Source organism: Coturnix japonica, unplaced genomic scaffold, assembly GCF_054131305.1.
Source record: "Coturnix japonica strain WE unplaced genomic scaffold, WE-NBRP24 Scf101, whole genome shotgun sequence".
Taxonomy (NCBI): domain Eukaryota; kingdom Metazoa; phylum Chordata; class Aves; order Galliformes; family Phasianidae; genus Coturnix; species Coturnix japonica.
Genome location: NW_028189004.1, coordinates 21,789 through 41,393, shown reverse-complemented (window position 1 = coordinate 41,393; position 19,605 = coordinate 21,789). Strand labels below are relative to the sequence as shown.

Sequence of the window (19,605 nt, the reverse complement as noted above, 5' to 3'; positions counted from 1 at the left end):
ATTGAGCCCCATAGACCCCATAGAGACCCCCAGGACCCCAATTGTGCCCCCCAACATTGGATCTACATCTCTTAAAGTGACAGTACCCCTATGGAGATGAACCCCAAATCACCTCCCACTATTAGGGACCCCCATAGGACCCCCCCCCCATTAACTCTACCCCAAGGTTGGGGACCCCTATAGCCCCTATAGCCCCCATGGAGACCCCCCAGGACCCCCAGGACCCCAATTGTGCCCCCACATTGGATCAACATCCCTTAAAGTGATAGTACCCCTATGGAGATGAACCCCTATATCATATCCCACTATTGGGGACCCCCCATAGGACCCCACCTTAAATCTACTCCTGACCCCCCTATTGAGCCCCATAGACCCCATAGAGACCCCCAGGACCCCAATTGTGCCCCCCAATATTGGATCAACATCTCTTAAAGTGACAGTACCCCTATGGGATGAACCCCAAATCACCTCCCACTATAGGGACCCCCATAGGACCCCCCCCCCCATTAACCCCCCCATTGACCCCCCTATTGAGCCCCCCAGCCCCCTACTCACTCTGCCTTGCCCCATAGGATATGAGGATCACATTGAGCAGCACCGAGACCCCCAAGACCACGACGCCCCCCATCACCATCCTGTGCTGGGGGCAGCTCTGCCTCCTCGGGGGCGACAATGGGACCCCTATGGAGATATAGGACCCCTAAGTGAGGTGACCCCTGCCCCTATGGGACCCCCCCCCCGCCCCTATAGGACCCCACCCCCCCATATACTTTACCTGGGGGGGGGTCTGGTGGCTGCTTCGGGGTGATGGGGGGGTCCAAAGGCTCATAGGGGTTCTCCTCCATAGGGTACAGGTCACTGCAGGCTGTGGGGGGGGGGGGGGACAACGCTTATGGGGTGGGGTCCCTTCTTCCCACCCCCCACCCCCCACCCTAAAACCCTGAGCACCATAATGAGGGGATCCCCACCATATTGGGACCCCCCCCTTAAAACCCTGAGCACCATAATGAGGGGATCCCCACCATATTAGGACCCCCCCCCTTAAACCCTGAGCACCATAATGAGGGCTCCCCCACCATATTGGGACCCCCCCCCTTAAAACCCTGAGCACTATAATGAGGGGATCCCCACCATATTGGGACCCCCCCCCGTCCCTTGGGCACTGGAGATGGAACGATCTGCCCTATGGGGTCTTCTATGGGCATTGGACCCCCCCACCCCCCCTTAATAACTCCCCCCACCCCCCCGCCCCCCCTTAATAACTCCCCCACCCCCCCTTAATAACCCCCCCCCCTTTAGAAACCCCCTCCCTACACCCCCCACCCTCCCACCCGCCTTAAGTAACCCCCCCACCCCATTAACCCCCCCCAGTAACCCCCCCCCACCCCCCCTTAGCAACCCCCCCCCACCCCCCCTTAGCAACCCCCCACCCCCTCCACCCTCCTTTAGAACCCCCCCACCCCCTCACCCCCCCTTTAGTAACCCCACCCACCCCATTAACACCCCCCTTCCCCACCTTAGTAACCCCCCACCCCCCTTTAGGAACCCCTCCCACCCCATTAACCCCCCCTCCCCAACTTAGAAACCCCCCACCCCTCATTAGAAACCCCCCCGCACCCCGCACCCCCATTAACCCTCCCCTGCCCTCTTAACCCCCCCACCCTCCTTTAGAAACCTCCGACCCCCCCCACCCCCCCTTAGTAGCCCCCCCACCCCCCTTTAGAAGCCCCCTCACCTCGCTTTAGAAGCCCCCCCCCACCCCCCACCCCCCAAACCCCATTAGCGCCCCCACCCTACCTTAATAACCCCCCCACCCCCTTTAGAAACCCGTCCAACCCCATTAACCCCCCTACCCCCCCATAGTAACCCCCCCACCCCCTCACCCGCCTTTAGAACCCTCCCACCCCCCCTTAGTAAACCCCACCCCCCTTTAGTAACCCCCCCCGCCCCATTAACCCCCCCGCCCCACCTTAGTAACCCCCCACCCCCTCCACCCCCCTTTAGAACCCCCCCAACCTCCTTAATAACCCCCACCCCCCCTTTAGTAACCCCCCCCACCCAATTAACCCCCCCCTTAGTGACACCCCCAACCCTCCCACCCCCATTAGCAACCCCCCCACCCAATTAACCCCCCACCCCCCATTAGCAACCCCCTACCCCCCTTAGTAGCCCCCCCAGCCCCACTTAATAACCCCCCCACCCCATTAACCCCCACCCCACCCCCCTTAGCAACCCCCCGACCCCCCCACCCCATTCAACCCCCCCACCCCCCCTTAGTGACACCCCCAACCCTCCCACCCCCCTTAGTAACCCCCCCCACCCAATTAATCCCCCAACCCCCCTTAGCAACCCCCTACCCCCCCTTAGTAGCCCCCCCAGCCCCACTTAATAACCCCCCCACCCCATTAACCCCCCAGTAACCCCAAACCCCCACCCTACTTTAATAACCCCCCCGACCCCATTAACCCCCCCATACCCCTTAGTAACCCCCCCACCCAATTAACCCCCCCCACCCCCCTTAGTAACCCCCCCACCCAATTAACCCCCCACCCCCCCTTAGTACCCCCCCAACTTAGTAGCCCCCCCAACTTAGTAGCCCCCCCAGTCCCACTTAATAACCCCCCCACCCCATTAACCCCCCCCAGTAACCCCAACCCCCCCACCCTACCTTAATAACCCCCCCCACCCAATTAATCCCCCACCCCCCCTTAGAACCCCCCCCACCCCATTAACCCCCCCCCCACAACTTAGTAGCCCCCCCAGCCCCACTTAATAACCCCCCCCACCCCATTAACCCCCCCCAGTAACCCCAAACCCCCCACCCTACCTTAATAACCCCCCACCCCATTAACCCCCCCCCCCTTATCTCCCCCCCCCCCATTGTAGCCCCCTACCTTTCCCCCCCCATTCCTGCCCGGCCTCTACGTTGCCGTACATTGTCCCCAATGAGCCGCCCCCTGTGTCTGTCCCCCTTGATAAATGGGTGGGGGGGGGGCAGGATGTGCCCCCCCCATGGGATGGGGTTCAAAGGGCCCCCCCCCCCCCAAACATGGGGGAGAGGAAGGAGATAAGGGTGAAGGGGGGGGGGGGACACCCATATTGGGGTCTATAGGGGTGTCTATAGGATGTGACCCCCCCCAACATGGGAGAGGAAGGACTTATGGGGGGGGGGACACCCATATTGGGATCTATAGGGGTGTCTATAGGATGTGACCCCCCCCAATGTGGGGAGAGGAAGGACTTATGGGGGGGGGGGCACCCATATTGGGATCTATAGGGGTATCTATAGGATGTGCCCCCCCCAACATGGGAGAGGAAGGACTTATTGGGGGGGGGGGGGACACCCATATTGGGATCTATAGGGGTGTCTATAGGATGTGACCCCCCCAATGAGGGGAGAGGAAGGACTTATGGGGGGGGACAGCTATATAGGGATGTATAGGGGTGTCTATAGGATGTGACCCCCCCCAATGTGGGGAGAGGAAGGACTTATGGGGGGGGGGACACCCATATTGGGATCTATAGGGGTGTCTATAGGATGTGCCCCCCCCAACATGGGGGGAGAGGAAGGACTTGGGGTGGGGACACCCATATTGGGATCTATAGGGGTGTCTATAGGATGTGACCCCCCCAATGTGGGGAGAGGAAGGACTTAAGGCTGAAGGGGGGGGGGGGGACACTCATACACCCATATTGGGGTCTATGGGGGTATCTATAGGATGTGCCCCCCCCAACATGGGGGGAGAGAAAGGACTTGGGGGGGGGACCCCCATATTGGGATCTATAGGGGTATCTATAGGATCTGACCCCCCCCAATGTGGGGAGAGGAAGGACTTATGGGGGGGGGGGGGCACCCATATTGGGATTTATAGGGGTATCTATAAGATGTGACCCCCCCAACATGGGGGGAGAGGAAGGACTTAAGGGTGAAGGGGGGGGGGGGGGACACCCATACACCCATATTGGGATCTATAGGGGTGTCTATAGGATGTGACCCCCCCAAAACACGGGGGGAGAGGAAGGACTTATGGGGGGGGGACAGCTATATAGGGATCTATAGGGGTATCTATAGGATGTGACCCCCCCCATGTGGGGAGAGGAAGGACTTATGGGGGGGGGGACACCCATATTGGGATTTATAGGGGTATCTATAGGATGTGACCCCCCCCCAATGTGGGGAGAGGAAGGACTTATGGGGGGGGGGACACACCCATATTGGGATCTATAGGGGTATCTATAGGATGTGCCCCCCCCCAATGTGGGGAGAGGAAGGACTTATGGGGGGGGGGACACACCCATATTGGGATCTATAGGGGTATCTATAGGATGTGACCCCCCCAATGTGGGGAGAGGAAGGACTTATGGGGGGGGACAGCTATATAGGGATCTATAGGGGTATCTATAGGATGTGCCCCCCCATGTGGGGAGAGGAAGGACTTATGGGGGGGGGGACACACCCATATTGGGATCTATAGGGGTGTCTATAGGATGTGCCCCCCCATGTGGGGAGAGGAAGGACTTATGGGGGGGGGGACACCCATATTGGGATCTATAGGGGTGTCTATAGGATGTGACCCCCCCAATGTGGGGAGAGGAAGGACCTAAGGCTGAAGGGGGGGGGGAGGAACCCATATTGGGATCTATAGGGGTATCTATAGGATATGCCCCCCCCAAGTGCCCCCATTGGCCATTATATATAGGATATTCCCCCCCCCCCCCCCCAGCACCTACTGTGGGGGTCCCAGGGTGACAGAAGGGGGTCCTTGGGGGGGGGGGTTTAAAGGGGGGGGATATAGGAGGGATATGGGGGGGACAGGAAGGGCTGGGTGCTATCAGCATCCGGCAGCATCGGCCACAGCACCCGGTTATGGGGCACCCTATGGGGGGGGGGGGATGGGTTTCCTATGGGGTGATGGATGGGTTTCCTGTAGGGTGATGGGTGCTCTATGGGGTGATGGGTGTCCTATGGGGTTATGATGGGTGTCCTATGGGGTTATGATGGGTGTCTATGGGGTGATGTGTGTCCTATGGGGTTATGGGTGTCCTGTAGGGTGATGGGTTTCCTATGGGTTGATGATGGGTGTTCTATGGGGTGATGGGTGTCCTGTAGGGTTATGGGTGTCCTATGGGGTGATGGGTGTCCTGTGGGGTTATGATGGGTGTCCTATGGGGTTATTATGGGTGTCCTGTAGGGTGATGGGTGTCCTATGGGGTTATGGGTGTCCTATGGGGTGATGGGTTTCCTATGGGGTTATGATGGGTGTCCTATGGGGTTATGGGTGTCCTGTAGGGTGATGTGTATCCTATGGGGTTATGGGTGTCCTGTAGGGTGATGGGTTTCCTATGGGGTTATGATGGGTGTCCTATGGGGTGATGGGTTTCCTATGGGGTTATGGGTGTCTTATGGGGTTATGTGTTTCCTATGGGGTTATGGGTGCTCTATGGGGTTATGATGGGTTTCCTATGGGGTTATGGGTTTCCTATGGGGTGATGGGTGTCTTATGGGGTTATGGGTTTCCTATGGGGTTATGGGTGTCTTATGGGGTTATGGGTTTCCTATGGGGTGATGGGTTTCCTATGGGGTGATGGGTGTCTTATGGGGTTATGGGTTTCCTATGGGGTTATGGGTGTCCTATGGGGTGATGGGTGTCCTATGGGGTGATGGGTGTCCAATGGGGTTATGGGTTTCCTGTGGGGTTATGGGTGCTCTATGGGGTGCTGGGTTTCCTATGGGTTGATGATGGGTGTCCTATGGGGTTATGGGTGTCCTATGGGGTTATGATGGGTTTCCTATGGGGTTATGATGGGTGCTCTGTGGGGTGCTGGGTTTCCTATGGGTTGATGATGGGTTTCCTATGGGGTGATGGGTGTCCTATGGGGTTATGGGTTTCCTATGGGGTTATGGGTGTCTTATGGGGTGATGGGTTTCCTATGGGGTTATGGGTGTCTTATGGGGTTATGGGTTTCCTATGGGGTTATGGGTGCTCTATAGGGTGATGGGTTTCCTATGGGGTTATGGGTGCTCTATAGGGTGATGGGTTTCCTATGGGGTTATGATGGGTTTCCTATGGGGTGATGAGTGTCCTATGGGGTGATGGGTTTCCTATGGGGTTATGATGGGTTTCCTATGGGGTGATGGGTGTCCTATGGGGTGATGGGTTTCCTATGGGGTTATGATGGGTTTCCTATGGGGTGATGGGTGTCCTATGGGGTGATGGGTGTCCAATGGGGTTATGGGTTTCCTATGGGGTTATGGGTGTCTTATGGGGGAATGGGTTTCCTATGGGGTTATGGGTGTCTTATGGGGTTATGGGTTTCCTGTGGGGTTATGATGGGTGCTCTATGGGGTGATGTGTTTCCTATGGGGTTATGATGGGTTTCCTATGGGGTGATGGGTGTCCTATGGGATGATGGGTGTCCTATGGGATGATGGGTGTCTAATGGGGTTATGGGTTTCCTATGGGGTTATGGGTGCTCTGTGGGGTGATGTGTTTCCTATGGGGTTATGATGTGTTTCCTATGGGGTTATGGGTGTCTTATGGGGTGATGGGTGTCCAATGGGGTTATGGGTTTCCTATGGGGTGATGGGTTTCCTATGGGGTGATGGGTTTCCTATGGGGTTATGGGTGTCCTATGGGGTTATGGGTGTCCTATGGGGTTATGGGTTTCCTATGGGGTTATGGGTGCTCTATGGGGTGATGGGTTTCCTATGGGGTGATGGGTGTCCTATGGGGTGATTGGTGTCCAATGGGGTTATGGGTTTCCTATGGGGTGATGGGTGTCTTATGGGGTTATGGGTTTCCTATGGGGTTATGATGGGTGTCCTATGGGGTGATGGGTTTCCTATGGGGTTATGATGGGTGTCCTATGGGGTTATGGGATTCCTATGGGGTTATGGGTGCTCTATGGGGTGATGGGTTTCCTATGGGGTGATGGGTTTCCTATGGGGTTATGATGGGTTTCCTATGGGGTGATGGGTTTCCTATGGGGTTATGGGTGCTCTGTGGGGTAACCCCCCCCCCCCCCCCATTTCCCCTCTGGACAAACAATTCCGGCTTCATTTTTAAATAACAATATAATTAAAAACCAAAAACAACCAAACGAAACAATATTATACAGCAGTCGGTTCCTCCCCCATCACCAACCGGTTCGGCCCTAAAGGAACCAGTGGTAATGGGGGGGGGATGGATTTGGGCCAGTGCAACAGTATAGGGGGGAAAATGAGGGTCCCTGGAGCCCCACCCCCCACCCCACATTGTGTCCCCATAAGTTGGGGGCATCAATGGGGACAGTGCTGGGGGAGGGGGGGGCTGGGCCCTGGTTGGGGAAGCAGCAATAATTAGGGTTGGGGGGAGCCCATGGGGGGCGGAGGTAGAGCTGGGGGCGACGCCTGGGGGGCTACGGGGTCCTTCAGTGTCTGCCAGGATCAGGATGGGGGGGGAGAGGAGGGGTGAGATGAGATGAGACGCTGCCGGAGGGTCCTGTCTTCATCCTGGGGGAGAGAGGGGGATGTTATGGGGTGGGGGGATTGGGATAAGGGTAATGGGATGGGAGAAGGGTGGGGGGATTGGGGTGGGGACGTTGGGATGGGGACAAGGATGGGGTCATTGGGATGGGGTCATTGGGATGGGGACGTTGGGATGGGGATGTTGGGATGGGGATGTTGGGATGGGGACATTGGGATGGGGATGTTGGGATGGGGATGTTGGGATGGGGACTTTGGGATGGGGACGTTGGGATGGGGACAAGGATGGGGACATTGGGATGGGGACGTTGGGATGGGGACGTTGGGATGGGGAACCCCCATGTATGGGTTTAGGGTCCCCATCAGGAGCCCTAAACCAGGGGTCACCCCATTTTATAGGGTCTCTATGGCCACTCACAGCCTCTGTCCCGTTGGTTCCGGGCCATTCCGTTGGGGCGAACGTTTCCTCCTCACCCCGCGACAGCTCCGGCCCTTCGTCCTCGTACTCAGTGAGGTAGTCAGACTCCTCTATGGGGAACAGAAGGGGGTTGGGGGAATATAAGAGGGTTTTAGGGCCTGGATGCAGCCCCACAACCTGACCCTATTGATGGGTTCTCACCGTCGGCGTATCCATCGGATGGGTAGGGTTTGGCGGGTTCAATGCGGGAGATGATCTCAGCCAGGTCTGTGAAGCCAGCGCTGGGGTAGGTGAGAACCTATTGGGGTGTAAAGGGGGGGAACAGGAACGGGGTTCTGTGAGATTGAACCCCTAAATGGGGTGAGGATGGGGGACGTGAGATGGGGTGGAAGGGGGACAAGAGTTGTCCAAGGGAGGGGATGAATGGAAGAAGGAAGGGATGAGATGGAGAGGAGTGGGGTGGCCTAAGGGGGTGGGGGGACGACGGGTCCCCAAGGGGATGGGGGCCCTGGGGGGGGTCCCATGAAGCCTCTTGTTGCCTATAGACCTTATTACCACCCTACTCACGTCCATGCGTTTGCTCTCGTAGAAGTCGGCCGAGCGTCGGTCCTTCACCATGTTCTCAATGATGTCGCCCCGACTCCAGCCATCGAAGACCACCTTGCCGTGCTGGTAACCCACATCCTATGGGGAGAATGAATGGTCACAGACCACCTTGATGTGCTGGTAACCCACATCCTATGGGGAGAATGAATGGTCACAGACCACCTTGCCGTGCTGGTAACCCACATCCTATGGGGAGAATGAATGGTCACAGACCACCTTGATGTGCTGGTAACCCACATCCTATGGGGAGAATGAATGGTCACAGACCACCTTGATGTGCTGGTAACCCACATCCTGTGGGGAGAATGAATGGTCACAGACCACCTTGACGTGCTGGTAACCCACATCCTATGGGGAGAATGAATGGTCACAGACCACCTTGATGTGCTGGTAACCCACATCCTATGGGGAGAATGAATGGTCACAGACCACCTTGATGTGCTGGTAACCCACATCCTATGGGGAGAATGAATGGTCACAGACCATTGGTGACTTGGATATACCCAATGATGGCGTTGGATGGCTCAATGGATGGCCCAAGAACTCAACTGATTGGCTATGGCATCCCAACTCATGGCCATGACATGTCAACCAATGGTAAAGAGAGCCCAGATTTACCTGGGGCACCCAAAAAATGGCCAGGAAACCTTAAATGATGAGGAGGGCACCCAAAAAATGGCCAGGAAACCTTAAATGATGAGGTGGGCACCCAAAAAATGGCCAGGAAACCTTAAATGATGAGGAGGGCACCCAAAAAATGGCCAGGAAACCTTAAATGATGAGGAGGGCACCCAAAAAATGGCCAGGAAACCTTAAATGATGAGGAGGGCACCCAAAAAATGGCCAGGAAACCTTAAATGATGAGGAGGGCACCCAAAAAATGGCCAGGAAACCTTAAATGATGAGGTGGGCACCCATCAATGGCCAGGAAACCTTAAATGATGAGGAGGGGGACCATGAATGTTGACCCAAGTACATTAAATGATGGCCAGGATGCTGCAAATGATGGTCTAGATAAGCTTAGATGATAGTTGGGTCATCACATTGATAGAGCACACAGGTGATGGCTACGGTACCCAAGTGGGGCTGGGGAGCACTAAAAATGGCCAGGACACCCCAAATAACAGCCTGGTGCACCTCGTTAATGGCCATAAATGGAGCTGGGCACCATAAATGATGGGCCAGAACAACCTAAAAATAGTGGTTGGGGCACCTCAATCATTGCTGGTTATGGAACACGATGACCAGGACACGGGGTTAATGACTTGGGTGCTCAACAAGTGGCCAGGACACCTCAATTCATATCTGGGCACCCCATTAGTGGCACCCCATTATTGACCGGGACACCTCAATTCATATCTGGGCACCCCATTATTGACCGGGACACCTCAATTCATATCTGGGCACCCCATAATTGACCAGGACACCTCAATTCATATCTGGGCACCCCATTACTGACCAGGACACCTCAATTCATATCTGGGCACCCCATTAGCGACCAGGACACCTCAGTTCATATCTGGGCACCCCATTAGTGGCCAGGACACCTCAGTTCATATCTGGGCACCCCATTAGGGCACCTCAATTCATATCTGGGCACCCCATAATTGACCAGGACACTTTAATTCATATCTGCGCACCCCATTAGCAACCAGGACACCTCAATTCATATCTGGGCACCCCATTAGCGACTAGGACGCCTCAATTCATATCTGGGCACCCTATTAGTGGCCAGGACACCTCAATTCATATCTGGGCACCCCATTAGGGCACTTCAATTCATATCTGGGCACCCCATTACTGACCGGGACACCTCTCAATTCATATCTGGGCACCCCATTATTGACCAGGACACCTCAATTCATATCTGGGCACCCCATTAGCAACCAGGACACCTCAATTCATATCTGGGCACCCCATTATTGACCAGGACGCCTCAATTCATATCTGGGCACCCCATTAGTGGCCAGGACACCTCAATTCATATCTGGGCACCCCATTAGGGCACTTCAATTCATATCTGGGCACCCCATTACTGACCGGGACACCTCTCAATTCATATCTGGGCACCCCATTATTGACCAGGACACCTCAATTCATATCTGGGCACCCCATTAGCAACCAGGACACCTCAATTCATATCTGGGCACCCCATTATTGACCAGGACGCCTCAATTCATATCTGGGCACCCCATTAGTGGCCAGGACGTCCCCAAACATTGACTGAAGAACCCACCAACCAACCCATGACATAGGACACCCCATTGACAGTCCCAAAGCCACCCCTCCATCCTCCTCCTCAGCCCCCGACTCACGTAGATCTCATCGAACTTGCCAAAATCCATCGTCTTGAAGCGGTCGATGGGGGGACGGATGTACTCACAGTACGAGCTGGATTTCACCACCTCCAACTGCCTCACGCACGATACATACGCCAACCTCGACTGGATCTCCGCCATATCCGGCACCTGCAAGGAACATGGGGTTGCTCAGCACCCTATGCTGACCCCATGGGTGCCCCCACCTTCCTTTCCTCCTTCACCTTGACTTTCTCAGCCCATGGGTTGAGGCGTTTCCAGAGCAGCCACCAGCCCGACAAGCTGTCCCCATAGTTGCACAGGTCTGTCTCATCTTGGCTTCCCACGTCAATGGCAATCACCGTCTTGGCGCCCATGTTGCGGGCTATGTCGGCTATAAGGTGGGGAAGGAAGGAGATAGGTCTGCAGCTCCACTGTTCAACCCCCCTGTGAGACACCTCAAGGGGAGTAAAAGGGCAAAGGACCATTCCCAACCATGGGCTGGACAGCAAAGTCATGCTGGGACCAGTGAGAGGTGGGGACAAGCGATGTCCCGTAGGCATTGGATTGGAGGGCACAAGGTGCTGGTGGGGAGCAGAGCAGCGATGCACTTGTAGGGCTGATGGAAGGATGAAGGCAAGCTGTAAATGTGGAGGGACCCCAGGGAGAGAACCCGGTGCTGAGGACACCGGGAGATGATCCAACATGGATGGAGATGGGGTGAACAGGGAGAGGGATGGAGGTGCCCCATGGGAGCTGAGGACATCAGAGGTGGTGGGGAAGAAGCTGGTTTGCATGAGAAGGAGGATGGAGATGTTCCTGATGAGCATTTGGAGCCAAAGACACCAAGAAACATCATTCAAGAGCACAGAGGTGACCCAGGAGGGCAGAGGGAGGTGGCAAATGAAGGATGGAGATGTTCCTGAAGAGCATTTGGTGCCAAAGACACCAAGAAATGTCATTCAAGAGCAAAAAGGAGCCCCAGGAGGGCACCCAGCAGATGACATAGGACAAAGAGAGGTGGCAAATGAAGGATGGAGTTGTCCTGGGGAGGAAATGTGGTGTCAAAAACACCATGAGGTGGTGGGCAATGCCACACATGGCATGGAGGGGATCTGGTGCTGAAGACAGCCAAGAAAATAGATGGCCGTGTCTGGTCACTTGAAGGACACAGATGGGCACCCAGTGCTAAGGACACACTGAGATGATGAAGGATGTTGGCTGGCACATGGAAGAGGATGGAGATGGCCTGGGAAGGGACACGGTGCCCATGACATCAGGAGAGGAGGATGCAGGTTGGATGGAAGGAGGGCAGGAGAGCATCCATGGACACCATGACACGACATGGAGGGATGTTTTTTGTGCATGAAGGATGATGAGAGGACACGTATCGCTAAGAGAAGATGGAAGATGAAGGGATGCATCCTGTGTGTGCCATGAACATGAAGGTATCCATGGAAACAGGCCAAAAAGGCCCAATGCAAGATGGATGGATGCCTTTGGCACAGGAATGAGGATGAAGATGCCCCAAAAGGGCAACCAACATTGAAGAAACCAACAGGCAACTCAAAACTAGATGGGATAGTCCAAATCCAGCCTCAATGGTAGACTGAAGAGCACTGAAGCCCCATCCCATGGTGGCCAACGTGACCCCAACCCAATTGCCCACCACTGGGGCTGGACCCGCTGACCAAAAGCCAACGCAAGATGGATGGATGCCTTTGGCACAGGAATGAGGATGAAGATGCCCCCAAAAGGGCAACCAACATTGAAGAAACCAACAGGCAACTCAAAACTAGATGGGACAGCCCAAATCCAGCCTCAATGGTAGACTGAAGAGCACTGAAGCCCCATCCCGTGGTGGCCAACGTGACCCCAACCCAACTGCCCACCACTGGGGCTGGACCCGCTGACCAAAGGCCAATGCAAGATGGATGGATGCCTTTGGCACAAGAATGAGGATGAAGATGACCCAAGAGGGCAACGAAGAAACCAACAGGAATGCCAAAACTAGACGGGACAGCCCAAATCCAGCCTCAGCGTTGCCTTAAAGAGCACTGAAGCCCCATTACGTGATGGTTGCATGGTTCCAACCCAACTGCCCACCACTGAGGCTGGACATGGTGACCAAAAGCCAATGCAAGATGGATGGATGCCTTTGGCATAGGAATGAGGATGAAGATACCACAAGAGGGCAACGAAGAAACCAACAGGCAACTCAAAACCAAGCCGGATAGCCCAAATCCAGCCTCTAAACCGAGCCGAATAGCCCAAATCCAGCCTCAAAACTGAGCCAGATAGCCCAAATCCAGCCTCAATGGTAGATTGAAGAGCACTGAAGCCCCATCCCATGATGGCCACATGGTTCCAACCCAACTGGCCACCACTGAGGTTGGACCCGCTGACCAAAGGCCAATGCAAGATGGATGGATGGATGTCTTTTGTGCAGGAATGAGGATGAAGATGCCCCAAGAGGGCAACCAACACTGAAGACATGAACAGGCAACTCAAAACTAGACGGGACAGCCCAAATCCAGACTCAGCATTGCCTTAAAGAGCACTGAAGCCCCATCCCGTGATGGCCAATATGACCCCAACCCAACTGCCCACCACTGAGGCTGGACCTGGTGACCAAAAGCCAACACAAGATGGATGGATGGATGCCTTTGGCACAGGAATGAGGATGAAGATACCACAAGAGGGCAACGAAGAAACCAACAGGCAACTCAAAACCAAGCCGGATAGCCCAAATCCAGCCTCAAAACTGAGCCGAATAGCCCAAATCCAGTCTCTAAACGGAGCCGAATAGCCCAAATCCAGACTCAATGGTAGCTTGAAGAGCACTGAAGCCCCATCCCATGATGGCCACATGGTTCCAACCCAACTGCCCACCACTGAGTCTGGACACGGTGACCAAAAGCCAATGCAAGATGGATGGATGGATGCCTTTTGTGCAGGAATGAGGATGAAGATGCCCCAAGAGGGCAATGAAGAAACCAACAGGCAACTCAAAACCGAGCTGGATAGCCCAAATCCAGCCTCAAAACTGAGCCGGATAGCCCAAATCCAGCCTCAATGGAAGATTGAAGAGCACTGAAGCCCCATCCCGTGGTGGCCAACGTGACCCCAACCCAACTGCCCACCACTGAGGCTGGACATGGTGACCACAAGCCAATGCAAGATGGATGGATGCCTTTGGCACAGGAATGAGGATGAAGATGCCATAAGAGGGCAACGAAGAAACCAACAGGCAACTCAAAACCGAGCCGGATAGCCCAAATCCAGCCTCAAAACTGAGCCAGATAGCCCAAATCCAGCCTCAAAACTGAGCCAGATAGCCCAAATCCAGCCTCAATGGTAGATTGAAGAGCATTGAAGACCCATCCCTTGTTGGCCAACCCAACTGCTCACCACCGGGACCGGACCCGGTGAGGGCGTTGGGACGCTACTTGCCTGGCAGGTTGTTGATGTAACCCCCGTCCATCAGCAAGTTGCCGTCCTTGGGGTCGCAGAGGGGTGGCAGGTACCCAGATAGGGTCATGCTGGCTCGCACGTACCGCCAGAGCGAGCCTGCGCCGGCGGGGAACAAATGCAAGTGAGCACGGCTCGCCCTGCACCTGCCTCAGCCCCCCGGGGGGCTGCCCCTCACCCCTGCCCTTGCCCAGGGATGTCTGCACCCCACGGGGGTCCAGCGGGCACCCATGGGTGGCAGAGGGGCCGTTTGCAAAGCTCCACCTGGAATGGGATAGGTGTGATTTGTTTTGGGTTGTGGGGTGTGTTTTTTATTTGGGGGGGTGGGGGGTTGTTTTCTTGAGGATAAAATAAAACAAACAAAAGAAAGGAGTGTTTCTGAATGGGGAGCCGGAGGCCCCATAGAGGGGAATGCTGACCTGGGACATTGTTAACATAGCAGCCGTCCACGAGGCAGTGGCTGTCCTTGGGGTCGCAGAGCGGAGGCAGGTAGGGGGTATAGGAGGCACTGGCTCGGATGTAACGCCATAGGCTGCCTGCCAGAGGGAGAGGAATGGTCATGGGCATAGGGGGGGTGGGATGGGGTGGGCACAAAGCTCCTCTGTGGGCAGGTCGATGTGATTTCAACACCAGGAGAGAGGGGATGAGATGGGCACGAAGCTCCTTTGTGGGCAGGTAAATGTGATCTCAACACCAGGAGAGAGTCATGGTAGGGATAGGCTGGGCTGGGGGAGGGTTAGGGGTGGTGAGCAGGGATTAGTTGGTGTTAGAAGGGTGGGGGGAGAGAGCCATGCTGCCTACAAGCCACCGCGTTCGCCCCATGGACGGCTCAATGTCCCAGGTGAGCTCTGGCACCAGGCAAGGATGAAGGGCAGCCACCGCATCGTCCCCATCACCACCACCACCGCACGGCCCCCACCACCATCACCATCATGGGCCCCCTCATCACCATGTCCCCATCATCGCCACCGCGTGGACCCCACCACCACCATCAGCATGAGGTCCTCATCATCATCATGTCCCCACCACCGCCACTCTGTTGTCCCCATTATGACGTCCCCATCACCACCACCATCACGACAGCTCCGTCACCACCACCATATTGTCCTCACCATCACGTCCCCATCCCCACCCCCAACAGGACAGCCCCACACCCCCATGCTGTGAGTGAGGGTTACTGGGGTTAGTGGTGAGCAGAGATGTTAGAGATGTGCACACTGGGGTGGGCTGCAGCTCCGCATCCCACTTCTGTCCTTGTCCCCATCTGGGATGTAGGAAATGGCTCCGGGATGGAGCTGAGATTTGCTGGTCACCAGCACTGGGACACCAGCGCTATCAGGGTGACAGTGACAAGGCTTTTGGGGTGTCAATGAGGAGAACTGGTGGTGTCATAGAGCATCCCCTATAGGGGGGGCTCTTACCATCCGTGTGCACCCGCATGGCTGAGGCCGTGATGTCGGTTGTGACGTTGAAGTAGGGAAGCCAAAGGTCCTGTGGGGGATAAGAGGAGGTGGGTGACACTATGTGTAATGAGGGGGGAGACAGGTTGGGACCCCACATTGGGGTACAGCCCACCTCGATCTGCTTGTCCTGGAAGACTTTGTTAATGCTGGCGTTGAAGGCTGAGCCCGAAAACATGGAGGTGATGGGGTAGGTGAGGTCCAGGACGGTTGCGAACACTGAATTCATGCACTGGAAGGGGAGGAAGAGGAGGAGGAAGAAGGAGGATTAGAAGGAGGCAGGAGAGGAGAAAGGAAGAAGATGAGGAAGGGGAGGAAGAGGAGGAGAGGAGAGGAACGGGAGGAAGGGGAGAGGAAGAAGGAGGAGGAGGAAGAAGGAGAAGGAGAGGAATGGGAGGAAGAGGAGAAGGAGGAGGAAGGAGGAGGAGAGGACAAAGAGGAGGAGGAAGAAGAACAGGAGGAAGAAGGAGGAGAAGCAAAAGGAGAGTAGGAGAAGGAAGGAGAATGGGAGGAGGAAAGAGGAGAGGAACGGGAGGAAGAGGAGAGAAAGGAGAAAGAGGAGAAGAGGAAAGAGGAGAAGATAAAGAGGAGAAGGAAGGAGAGCAGGAGGAGTAGGAGGAAGAAAGAAGAGGCAAAAGAAGGAGAGTAGGAGAAGGAAGGAGAAGGAGATGAGGAAAGAGGAGAAGGAGAGGAACGGGAAGAAGAGGAGAAAAGTGGAGGAGGAGGAAGGAGGAGAAGATAAAGAGGAGGAAGGAGAGCAGGAGGAAGAGGGAGAAGAAGCAAAAGAAGGAGAGTAGAAGAAGGAAGGAGAGCAGAAGAAGAAAGGGGAAATAAAAAGACGCGAAAGAGGAAGAAGAAAAAGAGGAAGAGAAGGAAGAAAAAGAAGAAGGAAATGCTTTAGAAACACCGAGTGACCGCAGATGCTGCCGTGGGGGATGGCACCAACCTTGGCCCACTCTCGCGCCCGCTGCTTGGTGCGCACGGCGCTGCGCTCCTCGGCGTACAGCGCGCCGATGAAGGACCCAATGGAGGTGCCACCAACCATGTCAATGGGGATCCCCGCCTCCTCCATCGCCTTGATCACCCCAATGTGGGAGCAGCCCCTGGAGGAGGAGGAGATGGGGCAAGGAAATGAAAGAGGGATGAGAGCGGTCACCAGCATCACCGGTCACTCAACCCAAGTGGGTTCACCCATCCTCCCATATGGGATCAGCCATCCTCCCATATGGGATTATCCATACCCCATATGTGATCACCCATCCTCCCATATGGGATCATCCATACCCCATATGTGATCACCCATCCTCCCATATGGGATCATCCATACCCCATATGGGATCAGCAATCCTCCCATATGGGATCATCCATACCCCATATGGGATCACCCATCCTCCCATAGGGGATCACTCATACTCCCATATGGGATCACCCAATCTCCCATGTCCATTCTCCCATATGGGATCACCCATCCTCCCATATGGGATCATCCATACCCCATATGGGATCACCCATCCTCCCATACGGGATCACCCAATCTCCCATGTCCATCCTCCCATACAGGATCACCCATCCTCCCATATGGGATCACCCATAGGGTGCACCCACCTGGCTCCGCCGCCCCCCAACACCAGGGCGATGGTGTTGCCGGTGAGCACCCGCGCCAAGCGGGAGAAGTCGCTGTGCCGATCGGCGCTCTTGGCAAACACCTTCTCATACATCTCCCTCTATGGGGTCGGAGAACAACCGGTGACGATGCCAGCAGAGCCATGGGGACCCCTGGGTTGGGGACACACCATGGTGGCACCTACCAGCTTGGTGGGGCTGCGTCGGGAGAAGACGCGTCGCGGACACTTGATGTGCAGGTGTCCCGAGCACCAGCTCCGCATGTTGAGCCACTCGACGGTGCGTGATGGGCTGGGACCGTCCTCACGGTGCAGGAGGATCAACTGCTTCAGCGCACGCACTGCTGTGTTCTCCAGCATCTGCTCCAGCTGTGGGCAACACCAGAGGTTTGGTATTGGGTTGACTGCATCGCGTCCACCCCATACGGCATTGGGTTATCCGTGCCATGGCCACCACATTTGGTGTTGGGTTGGTCCTACCATGGCCACCCCATACGGCATTGGGTAACCACATCACATCCACCCCATACGGCATTGGGTTATCTGTGCCATGGCCACCTCAATTGGCGTTGGGTTGTTCCTACCATGTCCACCCCATTTGGCATTGGGTTGAAATATCACATCCATCCCATTTGGCATTGGGTTGCCTGCATCACGTCCACCCCATACAGCATTGGGTTATCCGTGCCATGGCCACCTCAATTGGCGTTGGATTTGTCCTGCCATGTCCACCCCATTTGGCATTGGGTTGCCATATCAAGTCCACCCCATTTGGCATTGGGTTATTCCTGCCACGTCCACCCCATTTAGCATTGAGTTGTCCCTGCCATGTCCACCCCATTTGGCATTGAGTTGCCACATCGTGTCCACCCCATTTAGCATTGGGTTATTCCTGCCATATCCACCCCATTTGGCATTGGGTTGTTCCTGCCATGTCCATCCCATTTGGCATTGGGTTGCCATATCAAGTCCACCCCATTTGGCACTGGGTTGTTCCTACTATGGCCACCACACATTTGGCATTGGTTTGTTCCTGCCATATCCACCCCATTTGGCATTGGGTTGTTCCTGCCACATCCACCCCATTTGGCACTGGGTTGTTCCTACCATGGCCACCCCATTTGGTGTTGGGTTGCCACATCGTGTCCACCCCATTTAGCATTGGGTTATTCCTGCCATATCCACCCCATTTGGCATTGGGTTGTTCCTACCATGGCCACCCCATTTAGCATTGGGTTACCATATCACATCCACCCCATTTGGCATTGAGTTGGTCCTACCACGTCCACCCCATTTGGCATTGGGTTGAAATATCACATCCACCCCATTTGGCATTGGGTTGTTCCTACCACGTCCACCCCATTTGGCCTTGAGTCGCCCCTACCGTACCCACCTCAACACCCCCCTCACCTCTCCTAGCACCGGCTCCTGGTCCCCCACCCCAACGATGAGGATGCAGTCTGCTTGACGGATGCAACGCACGGTCCAAGGCGTCAGCGTGCAGTCGGTTTGGTAGAGCACGATGCGATGGATGTCTTCTTGTTGGGCCAACCAACCCGACAGCCGATACTCATGGATGCTGATGGGATGGAGGAGGAAGATGGCACGGCACTGGGGGCACCGGTGATGCCCCTTATGATGGGGGTTACCTGTCCAGTGCTGAGGAGCCAAGTCGGGCACGAATGATGTCGCTGGTGAGGAGCAACGTGGGACCTGGGGGAGGTGGGGGTATGGGCTGAGTATGGCCGTGGTCAACCCACATATGGTGTGATCACCACCAAACCATAGCTGCCATGTGGTCACCTCAACACTATGGGGCTCTAATCACCAGCCTGACATGGTGGCCATCATCACCACACAGCCATGGTCTACAATTGATTTATGGCCAGGCCATCATCACCACCAAGCCATGGTCTACAATTGATTTATGGCCATACCATCATCACCACAAAGCCATGGTCTACCACTGCTTTATGGCCATGCCATCATCACCACCAAGCCATGGTCTACCACTGTGTTATGGCCATGCCATCATCACCACACAGCCATGGTCTACAATTGATTTATGGCCATGCCATTATCACCACCAAGCCATGGTCTACAATTGATTTATGGCCATACCATCATCACCACACAGCCATGGTCTACCACTGCTTTATGGCCATGCCATCATCACCACACAGCCATGGTCTACAATTGATTTATGGCCATGCCATCATCACCACCAAACCATGGTCTACAATTGATTTATGGCCATGCCATCATC

At 55.5% G+C, this 19,605-nt stretch overlaps 1 protein-coding gene and 2 long non-coding RNA genes across 10 annotated transcripts in view; 1 reads left to right on the top strand and 2 right to left on the bottom strand.

Moving 5' to 3' along the window:
- Window positions 1–549: 549 nt before the first annotated feature.
- Window positions 550–2,966, bottom strand: LOC146751304 (uncharacterized). The gene is made up of 3 exons (XR_014941683.1): window positions 2,895–2,966; window positions 776–865; window positions 550–681 (listed from the first exon to the last, which is right to left on the bottom strand). It is a non-coding gene; the product is annotated as an uncharacterized LOC146751304 (long non-coding RNA).
- Window positions 573–8,610, top strand: LOC116652684 (uncharacterized). The gene is made up of 3 exons (XR_014941684.1): window positions 573–709; window positions 7,865–7,979; window positions 8,473–8,610. It is a non-coding gene; the product is annotated as an uncharacterized LOC116652684 (long non-coding RNA).
- Window positions 7,057–19,605, bottom strand: part of LOC107307532 (patatin like domain 6, lysophospholipase) — a 33,007-nt gene continuing 20,458 nt past the window's right edge. Inside the window, exons 22-36 of one of the 8 annotated variants that reach the window (XR_014941682.1) lie at window positions 18,989–19,052; window positions 18,750–18,918; window positions 17,526–17,708; window positions 17,323–17,441; window positions 16,664–16,820; window positions 15,833–15,949; window positions 15,679–15,748; window positions 14,677–14,793; window positions 14,240–14,356; window positions 11,032–11,180; window positions 10,805–10,957; window positions 8,451–8,675; window positions 8,085–8,181; window positions 7,884–7,993; window positions 7,057–7,492 (exon numbers count right to left, since the gene is read on the bottom strand). Coding sequence is in view for 7 of the 8 variants with exons in the window: in XM_085534830.1 (XP_085390956.1) it covers window positions 7,427–7,492; window positions 7,884–7,993; window positions 8,085–8,181; window positions 8,451–8,567; window positions 10,805–10,957; window positions 11,032–11,180; window positions 14,240–14,356; window positions 14,677–14,793; window positions 15,679–15,748; window positions 15,833–15,949; window positions 16,664–16,820; window positions 17,323–17,441; window positions 17,526–17,708; window positions 18,750–18,918; window positions 18,989–19,052 (1,805 nt within the window). In the remaining variant the exon portion in view is untranslated. Of the gene's footprint in view, window positions 7,493–7,883; window positions 7,994–8,084; window positions 8,182–8,450; window positions 8,676–8,740; window positions 8,946–10,804; window positions 10,958–11,031; window positions 11,181–14,239; window positions 14,522–14,676; window positions 14,794–15,678; window positions 15,749–15,832; window positions 15,950–16,663; window positions 16,821–17,322; window positions 17,442–17,525; window positions 17,709–18,749; window positions 18,919–18,988; window positions 19,053–19,605 lie in introns of those variants that run through there. The other 7 variants (XM_085534830.1, XM_085534825.1, XM_085534826.1 and 4 more) reach the window with 7 other exon arrangements.